The sequence below is a fragment of the Anopheles bellator genome, chromosome 2 (genome assembly GCF_943735745.2).
Source record: "Anopheles bellator chromosome 2, idAnoBellAS_SP24_06.2, whole genome shotgun sequence".
Lineage (NCBI taxonomy): Eukaryota > Metazoa > Arthropoda > Insecta > Diptera > Culicidae > Anopheles > Anopheles bellator.
In genome coordinates, this window is record NC_071286.1 from 43,304,068 (window position 1) to 43,317,735 (window position 13,668).

At 48.0% G+C, this 13,668-nt stretch overlaps 1 protein-coding gene across 1 annotated transcript in view; it reads left to right on the top strand.

Annotated features, from left to right (window-relative positions):
* The first annotated feature begins 1,078 nt into the window (after window positions 1–1,078).
* Window positions 1,079–13,668, top strand: part of LOC131209388 (cadherin-87A) — a 49,045-nt gene continuing 36,455 nt past the window's right edge. The window contains exon 1 of the mRNA XM_058202445.1: window positions 1,079–1,139. Coding sequence (XP_058058428.1) covers window positions 1,079–1,139 — 61 coding nt within the window. The remainder of the gene's footprint in view (window positions 1,140–13,668) is intronic.

Consider the following 13,668-nt stretch of genomic DNA (forward strand, 5'->3'; position numbering starts at 1 on the left):
TGCGTAGAAAAAAACCGGATTTTTGGAGGAACAATTCTTAGTTCAACTCCCTAGTGTTTTTTCATTAGATTTTCGTGATCATTTCGTGATCATTTAAATATAAAATTTGCTAAAAAGTAATCCATTATTTTAAAGTGAAATTCAAAACTATATTTAACAGGTTGCCAATAGACCGATTTGCTTACTTATTTGACGGATTACTTTTTAAAGAATCATATTGCATAGAGCAGCGAAAACTTTAAAGACGAATAAGTTTACAAAAATAAACAAAGATTTTTCTATTTATAAGTGAATTCCCAATATTTTTTAAATTAAAACAGAACGAATGTCATTCTAATGAAACCAAAAACAATCTCATGCTGCAAACCATGTATACTGCTGATTTCCATAAGTTTGATTGAAACCGATCCCGGCAACATGTAAAGAGGCAATATTGCTTGGCAGATCCTTCGTAGGGCGCTGTCCGATCTCAAACCGGTATGTTGTAATCTTTACGGGCAGATCAACTTTATTCAATATTCGCTCGCTACTTTCAATGGAACATGTTACACCAGACCTGCCAGACCTGCCAGACGCTTCATGCATCGGAACCGGTTGTCGTCGTCTTCCAAAATCGAACCGAGGAGCGAATAAAACTCACAAACACCGTGACAATCGAGCTTTACGATCGTTTTTTTTTTTCGGGCCCGTTTTCAGTGACGCAATGTGTCAACTTTTCACGGACACGTGTTTCCGGGCTGGCCGGCCACTGAAATTAGTATAAATATTGAAAAACTTTTGCTCGCTTCCAGCTGACGTTGTCGGTCCAGCAGCACCGTATGTTGTCACTCCACACTCTCCTCAATTGCTTGTTGTGACACATATGACAGCAATATACGAAATTGGCGTACGGTGGCGTGGTCAGGCCCCGTCGCCAGCCAAAAGGCACCGTGACAGCTCGAGCCCTGCTCTCGCTACTCCTGCACGACCACACGTAGCAACTGGCACACTAATCCTTTTCTTCTGTGTTTTCTCTCTCTCTCTCTCGTTTCATTGCAGGAAGTCCATATTGTCCGGCGACCGGGACCAGCGGGGAACGATGTTGCCCCGATGGAACGTCGTCCTATCGCTCGTTACGATTGGCCTCCTTCTCGAGCCATGTAAGTAATAAATTCGTCCCCAGCGTTCCAGCTGACAGGGGCCGCCCAAGCGCTAGAGCCAGTCAGTCGAATGAGAATGGATGTGTCCGCCCCGACCGGAGGAGCGCTCAAGCCGTTCGAAGTTGAAGTGACCGTGGAGCGAAACAGAAGACGCCAGTGGGTTCGGCCGAGTGCGTGACCGAGCGTCAAGTGACAGCCCAACACGAGCCGAGAGATCGAGAGTCGAACCGAGCGTCACCGAAAACCGGGATCCGAGCGGGATGTTGTTGTTGTTGGCGAATAAAGTGACAGCTTTATTATTGCCATTGTTGCTGCCGCCACCAAGGACGACGACGTTGCGTACGCCACCGGGGAGCTTAACTCCTCGTTGACAAGTGGCCCCGTTGTCTGGGTTTCCGGCGTGGTCGGTGTCAGCGGTCCGGAGCTACCTGAGCCCAGTGTCTCCAGTGTTGCGCCGAAAAACCCGACGTGCCAAGTGCCATCGCGGTCGAGGCACCGGAACTGACACCGCAAGATGTCTGCCGTTGACTTTCCAGATGGCAGAGAGGCCTTGCAAAAACCGGTGTTTATTTGCGTTACGCTTTGTCGCCCTCCCCGGGGCCGGGACATTGGCTCCAGTGGGCTGTGCCGTTGCGGTTTCGCTTTATTGTACACCTCGTGCCGTGGAGAACGTCGGGGCTGGGTGGGCCACCCGAGCCGCACGGGGCCAAAGGATCAGGAGGCGTCCATCGAGCGCTCGCTCGCCGGTGACAAATACGCCGGCGAGCAGCGGAGCAGACCTGTTAAGGACAAGAAAAGGTGCATGTCATTCACAATCTTGAATTATTTACTTTGACTTCGGTCTTCGGGCCCCGTCCCCGGCACACGATAACCGCGTGCCTTGGCGCCTTGTCACACCGGATTCTTGCCGGCAACCGGCAGCAACCTTGTAAACCGTGCCCGAAACGAGGCGGTTGATTTGTGCTGTTTGTCTGGGTTTTGCTCCATCCGAATCGGCGCGCACCGCCCGGTGAACATTATTCGTGGGAACTGTGTCGGGCCGTGTGGAACGATTTTCCGCCCCACGGGAAAATTAAGGTGTACACAGCGCTGATTAGCTGAAGAGATTTAGGGGCGATACTTATTCGGACAGGCGTGGGTCGAAAAAAAGGCCGAGAGATTAGAACAAGTAAAGTTTCTGATATGTGCCAAGGCGTTAATGATTTGTGAGCTTCCTTCGAGATGCCTGTTCTGTTCTGTCCAAAAACTGTTTCAACTCAACTCAATTTTGCCTACTTAAGATTGACCTTTAACTGAAATAATTATGTGTTTGGCGAATTTCATGGCGTATCTGGTCTATTCAAGTGTTTGAAAGTGACTTCACAAAGTATGCAGCAGCACATCAAGTTTTAGATAAAGTAATTACCAAATGTATTGCCGATATCCTATTTCATAATCTTGATTTAGTTCTCAAATGACAAAACTCAGAGAAATAACGTTTTTCGGTACCCATGTTCGATTTCTTCGACTTCTAGAGTGCGCCCATTTTTCTCTGCGCCCAGCGCACCCATTCTGTAATCTTTCATATCTGAAGCGAAAGTAATCTTTCATTCATTCACACTTTGCCCATGGGAACGTGTCCCTGTAGCTGGCGTCATGACGCCATGCGTCCCGTGAGTGGCACCGAGCGCCCAACAATAATACCGTTGGGCTGGGATTATTGTGAGGCGTACTGCAGAAACAACCGAGCCCCAGTTTCAGCCCCGCGGTGGCGGCAAGATTTTCCTGTAAATCCGAAGGTCGCGTGAATTGTCTTCTCGCGTGTTCCGCGCGAAAGGACCGGCGGCCTCGTTTGTCGTTGGCCCCTTTTGCAAATCCAATTTGCGGAAAAGTCGCGCTCCGTTCGTCCTTTTTGCCCCGTCCCGTTTTGTCGAGTGCCGGAAAATTTAGTACCGACGAAGGTTGATGGCGAGCTCGTTCGCGACAGATCCTTCTCGCATCTTTTATGCTCCGGCCGCTGCGTCTCCGTGCAAAATCCCCCAACACAACAGGTCCGCCGGGGGACGATGGGGAGCGTAAATTTCTCATTCACCCACTTCAATTCGCCGTATGCCTAAGCTGGGGTGGGGCGAGAAAAAGGAGCTACCTATCATCCCCATTCGGGCGACACGATTTCCGGCCAAACTCCGGAAGCATAAATTTCATAATTCCGACCAGCGAGCGACTCTACCGGCTTTTGGCCCCGTGTCAACTCCGGTGACCGAGAGTCGCCAACGTTACCAACCGGGGCTCGTACAATTTCTCAAATTCAATTTACCTTCATTTCCCAAATTAACACTAGCATAGTTTAATTTGGTAAAAATGTTCCCCGAGTTCCACAGTTGCGTTGCACGGGGCGCGTTGTTACATGGTTCAACCAACTTCCGGAGCTCATCCAATGGCTCCGGGATTGCAGGCTAGACGGGCTAGAAGCGGAACGTAATTCAATTGGACGGTCAAGCTTTCACTCCAATTAAGCGTCCACGAAAAGTTACGACAGCATGCGACACATTCGTGCACAGCTCACTGATACGCTTCTATTTGCACTTTATTTGTTGATCAAAAAGTTATCAAACGAAGTGTAAAATGTTATCAAACGAAGTGTAAACTATAAATCCTCAGATATGTTTTGTTAATTTCGATAGAACAATTACGGCCGCCAATTGTCATGCCGCCCTAGGGTATCATTTGGAAGGACAAATAGCTCATCCCGTCAGTGTACCTGTTGGCGTTTAGTAACATAATGTAAACTTTTTAGTCTTTACTTTCGGTACAATATGTAAATTGATTCAATAGAGCAAATGAATGTAATTCAGCACGGTGTCTGACGTTACACCCGTCCGAAAATGGCCTGAATGGAACAATGCAGGACTCTGCCGTCAAACGACTGCCGCCGAGAAGCAATTTTGCGGTTCCACGCAGTACATTTTCAGCATGCGTCGCCCGGTCGTGGTGGCCATGCTGTGTGCGGTGCTGCTCTGGACAATTGCAGTCATTTCATTCTTTATCATGTAAAACCATCGACCATCATCCCGTTCACTGGACTTGGCCGAAGAATGATGGAGGATGCCGGACGCTGTAGCGCCAGAGCCACGCCACTCAGCAAAGGACACGACAAAACAACACTACCAACACCAACACCAACACCAACATCATCAGCATCAGCACCGTCATCATCATGTGGTGACGAAGAGAGTGACGATGATCGCCAACATTACGATGATGCACGGTCCACTAGGGACCCGTACAATGGTTGTTCATTTCATTTTTTATTTTTATTTTTACTTTTTTCAATTCTCCAGCGAGCCACTGGCGCGATGGTCGTTCGCTCGTTGGTCGTGCTGCTTCGGTTTTTTGCTACCGTTTTTATGGGCTGCGGACACCGGAAAATGAGCATTTATGTGCCCGGCGTACATCCGTGTTGCTATCTTCATGAACATATTGACACTTGTTTTGCCAAGGGTAGTTCTCGTAGCACATTACACCGGTCTCCTGTTTCCGAATGCCGTCCTTTTATCGCCAGTTTGGAGACATGCCAAATCAAGCAAACTTAAATCCCGCTGCCTCCGGTTGTTGTGGTAAATCCGCTAAGCAACAAACACCTCCCGGTTGTGGGCTCCTCGAAGCGCAAGGAATTAAACTATAACCAGAGCCATTGCAGATTGGTGTGAAGTGTGGTTTTCTTTTATTATCCCAAGAAATAATGGAAAACTTTTTTTTCTTCCACGTTCTCCACGTGGTATTGTTCACTTCCGATTGGCAGTCGCCCGTTATCTCTGCCTTTCCGACTTTATCGTGCGAACGTTACGTGAACGGTGCGGAAGTTCCAAAACGGTTGTTGTTCACTTCTGACATGTGACGTAACACTCCATACGTCCTGCCAAAGAAACGACCGCCGCGCCATGCTCAGTCAACGAAACAAACCAAACAATAAAACTGACACAAATTGCAGAATTAAATTTAATTAAATTTCACCATCTGCCCGGCAGTGTTCCGGTAAGAAGCCCTCGCCCGGCCCACGGCAAATATGAGAAATGGGAGTAGTTTTGCGAAACACTGCATCATCCGACCTGCTAGCACCAGCAGGAGGACACGGAAAGGACTTAAGCGCGCGCCGGCGCCAGCCAGATGGAGCCCAAAATAATACACTTTTCGACGGTGCCGATGCATTTGCTGCCGGCCGAACCAGCGTTACGCGTGTTCCGTTTGCGTCTAAACACGGGTGTCCTGCTGCGGGCGAAAACGGCTATTGTAACACTTGTTTGCCATTGCTTTTCTAGCCACCTTCACCGCAGCACCGCAGCAGGACTTATGCTCGCGAGGAGAAAGGAGAACGAGCGAGTTTGCCCATAAAACAAAGTGAAATGATCCAGGGCTCGCGTTTGGCGGAGTGCAAACCACATCGTGGGACCGTGCGAGGGGGAGCAGCGGGGTCCGGTTAATGTTGTGCCCCCAAGGTCGGTCGAGAGCAACAGCATTTGTGCCACTAACTTTCACATGACAAACGATGCAACGGCAAAACTCCAGTACTAACACTTTAAAGGGGCATTTAGAAAGGGTTGAGAAAAACTTAGAAAATGAGAAAATCAACACCGCGAAACTTATGCTAAACGTAGGCAAGCATTCTGATTCTATTTATTAAATATATTAACAGAATAGCATCGGTATCATTTTACAGTCCGAATGATGATAAAGCATTCAGCCAAAATTACAAACCCGCAGGACTTATGCCTATTATCGAACGCATCGGCACCGGCGCTGGCACTTAAACAAAGTGCCTGGTCGAAGTTTCCCGTGCCCGAACCGACAACACCAGGCGTTTGATTTTTGGCCTCGGAAAACTTTTATTATCTAAACCTTCAATTTGGACCGGCTTAGCAAAGCTGCATGCAGCGGAAGATGACCCGGGCAGAGCTATCGGACTTAATGGCCAAAGCTGACATCCAAGTTTCTGGTGTGTATCATTGCTTCCGCTTCCGTCCGCTCTCGTGCCGTGGAAGTTTGGGCTACACAAAATTGCGTCCAGTTCATATTTCCAGTCCACGCAAAGAGCCAACGGAAGGGCTATACGTGCGAATGCGAGCTGCTGCTGCTGGTGCCACATCCCGACGGAAATTCCGAGAAGCGAAACGAAGTTTGATCATTTATTTATTCTTTTTCCTTCCTTCCTGAACCGTTCCGGGGCATTCGGGACGGGTGACGGGGCATTGCTCCAACCGAGCTGCGTGTGCATAAAATGCACCGAGCCTTACCTTAAAGTTGTGCCGGGAGAGTTTCTGGAAGCGAACGGAAGAAAGTGGTAAACGTTCGGATTCTAATTTCCTGTCCTTCCGCAGCAGACATCCACCGAAATGATGAATCGCCCAACGGAGACGAATCAATTCTTTGAACTTTCGCCCGATCGGTGTCGGAACACTCACTCCACACAGCGAGCGAGCGTTGCCCGGGTATCGATGGAACGTTCAAATCGAATCCCTTCCAATTTGCATTCTGGCCCGGAGGGAAAAATGCAAACGAAGATCGATGCACAATGCTGTGTTTCTCCTTTCGGCCGACGCATTTTGCAAGCTGCCTGCGAGACGGCCCTTTGGCGGGGCGAAAAAAGACCACAACATCATGCCCATGGCCACTCGGTCTGGGAGAAGCATAATTTTTCACGTAGTTCAACGGGTGCCCGAAACCGGGCGAAGCTACGTGACCACCGGCGTCCGTAACAAGCCTTTTATTACTGATTCACCGATCGTTTAATCTGGAAACCATAAATAACGTTCATCAATATTCATTAGCTTCATCTTAAAAGAAACGACCACCGTTTGCTGCCATGTGGGAGGGCCCTACGGTCAATCGACCGTAGATGTGATGGGTAACATTTATTTATCGAAACACATACCGAACATAAACCTTTGGCCAAACCAAAGAGGTGTATTTTAAATGCTGAGTCCAATGTTATGTTGAAATAGTCGCTTTCATTTATTGAGGTTTACTTCTATTGATATGCAACATTCCGGTACGAAGCCTTGTTTTGTGCGATACTTTGGTATAAAAGTGTTTGCCCGACAGCGCACAGGCTAATGGTTAGGAATGACGTAGCAAATGGCCACCGACCGACCAAGAAACAAGAGCAAAAACACATCACATCGCATGATGTTGTGGCCACGCCCGAAATGGCAAACTCATCGACCGTCGGAAGGCGAGAAAAAATGAACGACGCTTCTTCGCACGGTTCCAATCGACAACAACAACCGGTGCGTCGCCGTGAAAGTCGGGCCGGAGTTGTACCACTGCGCGCTCATAGTTCGTGCTCTTTTTTCCAGATCTTTGGGTTAGAACAACACAAACGGGGAGCTGCGCAAGGAGAAATATTTTCGTTGCTCATCCCGGGGAGATTGAAAGAAGGAGGCAACGGCTGGATCGATTGGCTCGAGAGTCTTGCGTTCCTGCGTATCACCTTGTCCCCAGCAACAGTAGCAGCAGCAGGAGCAGATGGGATGTTGGAGAAAGACATGGTATCAATCAATTGCTATGGCCTCGTGAGCCGATTTCTTCACCGTCTGAACTGTGCTTTCATGCAAGCGTGTCGGATTGTTCTTTGTGCGACAGTTTGCTTGAACCTAGAAACAAAAGTAGACCGCCCGTCAACAGTTGAGACGGTTTGTTTGGCGAATAAGAAATGGTCTGATCTAGTCCAAACCTTCACCGGTCGTGATGAACCAGAGCCAGTACTTTCACGTTGTGAGCTCTGCTCTACCTACGATGTGGTGTAAATCTACCATCGAATGTCAAAAGTTCAGATTAATCAGCTAAAAGCCGACGACAGTTGCGCCGAGAGACGCTGGAATATTTTACCGTGTCCTGCGACACGGCTTTCCAGCACTCCGGCCGCCCTTCGATGACAGAGGGCGGGCGTACAATGGACGCGGTTGTGTTCGGTTTCGCATTCAATTATCAGCCAAAGCCGTAAATTGGGGCGACGTTTTGTTTTTACGATAAAATGTGGCCCCGGCGCGAAACACGGCGATAAATATTGGGGTGCCACCTTTCGGTTGCCGGCGTTGCCGGTTCGGTTCATCGCCACGGTGTCTGATTGGTTTTGCGGCGTTCGACCCCGACGCTGACGCAGAGCGCAAAAAGTTATGGTCATGAATTTGTTAGCTTTATCAAAAAAGGAAAAAAAAAAGGAAAATGGTAATAACATTCTCGCACTTCTCCACTCCGGGCAAATAAGACTCGGGACCGCTGCTCCGAGGTGCCGAGAAAGAACCCAAGACCACCACCGCGGCATTACGCCCGGCTAATGTCACATAATGTCACGGCCGAATCCCGCAATCTGTCGCTGATCGCACATGTTACTTACGGCCGTAAACTTTCATCATCAAAATGCGCTCGACCTTTTCACCGAGCGACGACCGAAAGCGTACGGGAACACTGGCAACAGCCGGCGTTGCCGTCGGTGGCCGAGTCTCCTTCGCATCCTTGTCCTATCGTAAATTTGGCGACCAACGAACGGCACAGGTGTCTAAAAGCTGTCATAAACGCATCGCCCGTTTATTAACGGTATTACTGTAGTGTAATAGTTTATGGTGTAATGATGCTTTGGTTGTGTGCGGACTCGAACCTGTCACGCGGGTGCCATCTACGCCCTTATCACCGCTGCCATTTTGTTACTGGTACGTCTGGGCGAGCTTTCGTTAATGTAGCTGAAGGGATGATAAGTCTAAGCGCAAATACATGTTGCTCAACCAGGGTTTTATACTTTTTCTTTCATTTTTACAAACTTTATTTTATTATGCATGTTTTATCGATTCATATTTAATCTTTGGTTCAAATTCGGCGCATTATCGTATGTAAAAATGTAAATGCCACGCGGTGAATCTACCATTAAATTCCATCTTTAGCACACGCCAATACAAAAATGTTCGTTTTACAATTTTGTAGCAGCCAAAACATGCGCCGCCATCGAAGAAGCGCCAACAGCCCTGCTGGGAGACGCACAGAACGTTTTCAATTTATAACTTTGAGTCAATCAAAATTGAAACTTCGAGGGATTTACGGTTGCAAGCATTCTTTTTCTTCCATTTTGGCAATTTTAAAATAATTTTGCTACTTTGTACGCCACAAAATACAATGTGGCTTTTGCAACAAAGCATAACACCTGAACATATGGATAATATGTGAATATATGTGTATTTTTTTTTGAATCGCTCTTTTACGATGATAAATGTTAGTACAAGGTTTCTAGAGACGGATTTCGAAATGTACAGCTATTTGTAGTCATAGATGAATTTTTGCGTCACCTTTCAAAGTTCATTTCAGAGTACATTTAGTTACTTATGAGTAATGATAACGTGAAAATCTTCAACCAGGAGACACACAAGACTCCGTTGTGGATGTTTTCCTGTGCATGTTGATGCAGGCAACACTGGCAGTTTCCGAACCAATATAAGCCAATTTGAAACATGGCTGATATTTAACCATCGGAATGTTTTGAATCTCCCGTACTCTGGGAATGACCTGGGAAAAGATGCTGCAGTTATGGAAAGTTAATCTTTTCTCCTGTATGGGGTTTAAATCAACATTTTCCCATGAAACTTCCCTGAACGAGGTGAATCGCAAGGCTATCAAAACTTGACGAAACAGTTGAATAATTCATGTAGGGAAATGTCCTGTTGGTCGAGTTGTAAGCCTACAAAAGGATAATGCAACAATCCACAAGATACAAGTAGTCATACAATATGTCGAGGATGATGATAGACTTAGTTTTGTTAGGAACAGACTTTATCCTCCGCCGAATGCCCATACCAGCCAACACTTTGAGAACATGTGGGCATTCATGAACCTTGCAGCAACAGACCCTACGTAATTTAATAGAATTAGCTCAATTAATCAAAACAATCTTGTGAACAGTAATATCTAAGGCTGATGACTACAGAAAGGATCGAATGACAAAACGCCGCCCTTTGGAAATATCGTTCGAGTGCAATGGCATGTTGTTCTAAACATGTAATTATACGTGTCTGTCAATCAGTTACATTAACTACACGAGTTAATAGATGTTTTTGACTGCTGTCTGATTGATTAGAATTAATGTTTCATGTTTGTTTTTCATAATTTTTTTGTTTAGTTGAAGGGATCTTTGTTGCGCTTCCCACTATAACCAACATAGGATTGACCAAACTGATAAAACTTGATTTGCTTTATGCTTTTAGTAGCGAATGTGTGCCGCTTCCTCTTGTTTATGTGTGTGTGTGTGTGTGTGTGTGTGTTTGTGTGTTTGTGCAGCAACCGCAGCAGAGAACTGCCACGTCCCAATCGTAAACGGATATGTTTATTCCGCGCATTTGCTCTAAATTTCCGGTTACACCGTAGGTCGGTGCGCCGCACGACGATTCTTCGGTTTTGCCGCGCGCTCCGGGAAGGCTTGACGCCGTCGACGACGACGACGACGTGACTGCCTGCGGTTCCTTGTGGACCCACGGGTAGGCACAGCCGACCATGCGGCGGGTAATAGCCATGGCGGTGTCGCAGTCCAGACGTTCCCAAACGTGTTTCTCACAGCGGGAGCGGAACACACGAGCTAATTCATTTGCATGCAAACGCGGTTCTAACGAAGGCAACCGTTTTCGCACCATGGCTGAATTTCATTGACCGTACATTTTCCTCATTGTGGTTCACAGACATGAACTCTGTGTATGGCCGTTCTACTGGGAGGGTGGTTCCATTAAAGGACAGTGACGCTTCGTGAGCATTTTTTCCACGGCAATTATGGTTGCTTTCTGCTTCAATTATGGTGGTTTTTATCTGGTTAATATATGCTCTTCCGCTAGACCTGAGTCAATCCTAGCATCGTCGTCTTTAGTGCCTAATGCTTCCTGTTTAGCAACAATAAACACCCCCAAAAGTCACACGCATTTCATATTGATTTTTATTCAATTTGTACGGCCATCAACAACTTCTAAAGCCACGCCGCGTTTTTGTGCCAGGGGTGCCCGGCGTTTTATAAAGAACGCAAGTTTTCTCGTTAAAACTCCGACAGGAACCACGCGCTAACCACCGACCGGCACGCCAGCAGCGAACGGAGATCACCTTTGCCCACCCGGTAACCCGATGGTAGGCCCGAGCCGCCCGGATTCCGACTTGAACATATTTCGAGGGCATCAGCTTCGCAAGCAACCCGGTTAGCTTTGAACTTACATTTTCTTTAATATTAGTATTTTTTTCCCGGCCACCCGCAACCGGGCTACTTATGGCACACGTTACCATGCGCAATTCAATGGGGCCCAGCGCGAGGTGGAAAGTTTTTCGCTTTCACGAAACCGAGAAATGAGGCCGCTCCTCGGGCGGCGGCCCGGGTGGTGGTAAAAAAGCATCATCAAACCTCTCAAAATGGAAAGTTTGCCATTCAATTTACCGTTTAGCGTCCCTTTGTAGCGGCAACCGGGGTCGATTCGGAGCGCCTTGGCGGTTCGGTGCGGACGTCAAATACATTGGGAAGATTTTCCCAAGTACCCAAACGTCACCCACTAGCGTTTGTGCCGGGCATAATGTAAGGAAAAACCGGCTGAATAAGCCGTTTTTTGCAGTCACGCTACGGCCGGGCGCTGGGCTTGACACGGCACGATCTGCGTAACCGTGCCGTGGCAAGGATCAGCAGGAACGTTCACGGGAGTGAAAAATTCCTTCGCATAAATTGTACGGTATGCGAAATATGGCCGTCTACACACCCTCTCATATTTTTGCCTCGCTACCATCTTACATACGACTATGTGTGTTCGTAATGGCTACACTTAAGACGGTGCTGCGAGTGGTGCGGCCACACGGCGAGGGCCAACGCTGAAGTGCTACTTGAACATTATTTTCCCTCCCTTTCTGTGCTTTCCGCCACGGGTGAGCTGTGAGAAGTTTTGGCCAAGTCTTCAAGGAAGCGACGTTCACCATTTACATGGGATCAAAGAGAGGGGGGCCAGGGAGAGAGCGAGAGCGAGAGAGAGTGTGTGTAGTTGAAAAAATGTTACGCTCCGTTGAAAGTTACCGTTCCCGTAAAGGTGACCTTTCCGTAAAAAAGATGCTGGTTCCGTAAGCGCCGGGAGCCGGAACCGTTTCGGGATGCCTGCGATTTCGAGAGCTAATTGCTCACCTCAGCGCACTTTCGAGGATGTCACATGGCCGAAGGAAGTTGTTTGATTTTCCGTAAAACTTTCTCCTGCGTGCTCCTGTCGGATACACACCGACAAATTATTACGGCTTTCCATCCGTATCCTTCGGTGGTAGCCTTACTCTTCTAATCCTTGATTTATGGGAAACCATTTTCGGGCAACAAAGCGACACGTGTGTGCCCGGGATCAGTCCGTGAGCAGCATGCGAGATGGGGTTCCGCGATGTGACGTAACTTTTGTTTTGTTATGAACTTGTCACAACGTTTGGCATATTTCATGCGCCTTTAAAGTGCTGCCCGTTTTCGTGCTGGCAACGTTGAACGAACTGTTGAAAGCTCTTCTTCCTTTTGGAAGTTCATTAGCACGCTTCGAAACCCCTGCAGCAGTGGGAGTTAAGACTCTTCAAACGTCGTCAAGCCTTTGTCCAACGTGTTTAACAAGCAGGAAAAATCTAATCATCCCGGACCCATGCACCGGGGGGACCGTCTGCTGTTAAGTAGTGTGAAAATAAACTGCATCCAGCACGGGGATAAAAACGTAAAAAGACTGCCGACTACATTCCGACAAGTATCTTCGAGTGGAGTAAAGTGATAAGAAAAAAATAGAATGCGATGAAACACACGTCCTTCTTTGGCAATACTTTTTACCAAACTTTGGAGCTGAAAATAAAGAACGAACCAGTCGGCCGGCGAGCGTGTGAAGAGCGAACACTCTAACGTGTGCGCCACACTTGCTCCAGAGGACCGATGGAGGCGCCTGGTCTCTCACTCGCTTTGAAGAAGAGAGGTCCTTGCGCCAGCGTTGCGCGGTAAACGGCGGCGGTTCTTGATGCCGAGCAAAATGCACACGCCACTCACTCACTTCCGGGCCCGGTACATGTCGGTAACGACACTGGCAGGCGCATTGTTCCTCCCCGTGTGCCCTCTGGCTCCTGAAGATCCCCGGTGCTTCCCATATAAAAACGAGCATAATTTGAAATACACTTCTATTTTAGGTTCGTTTAGCGAAATATAATGTCTTTCGAGAAGTTCGAGGCGCGCCCTCCAGTCCGCCAGTACTGCGCGGCCAGGCTGTCCGGTAAATGAAAAGTAAAGAGAGAGTTGCCGAAAAACCGTCTGCGAACCGTCTGGGGCAGATGTTTGTGATGGGGTGATTCTTTTTTCGCGCTTCCGTCTCACTGCGAAGCGGCTGGGAAACTACACACTACTCAGCCCCGCCGACGCGACGGTGAGTAGGCGCAGAGCGGCCTCGCTCCATGACAGCGGGGAATGAAATTAATAATTTCGTTCGTACATTATTTGCTCGTCGGCCTGAAGAGCCCCAACTTGGGGATTCTATTTTTACCTAAATAAAACTCG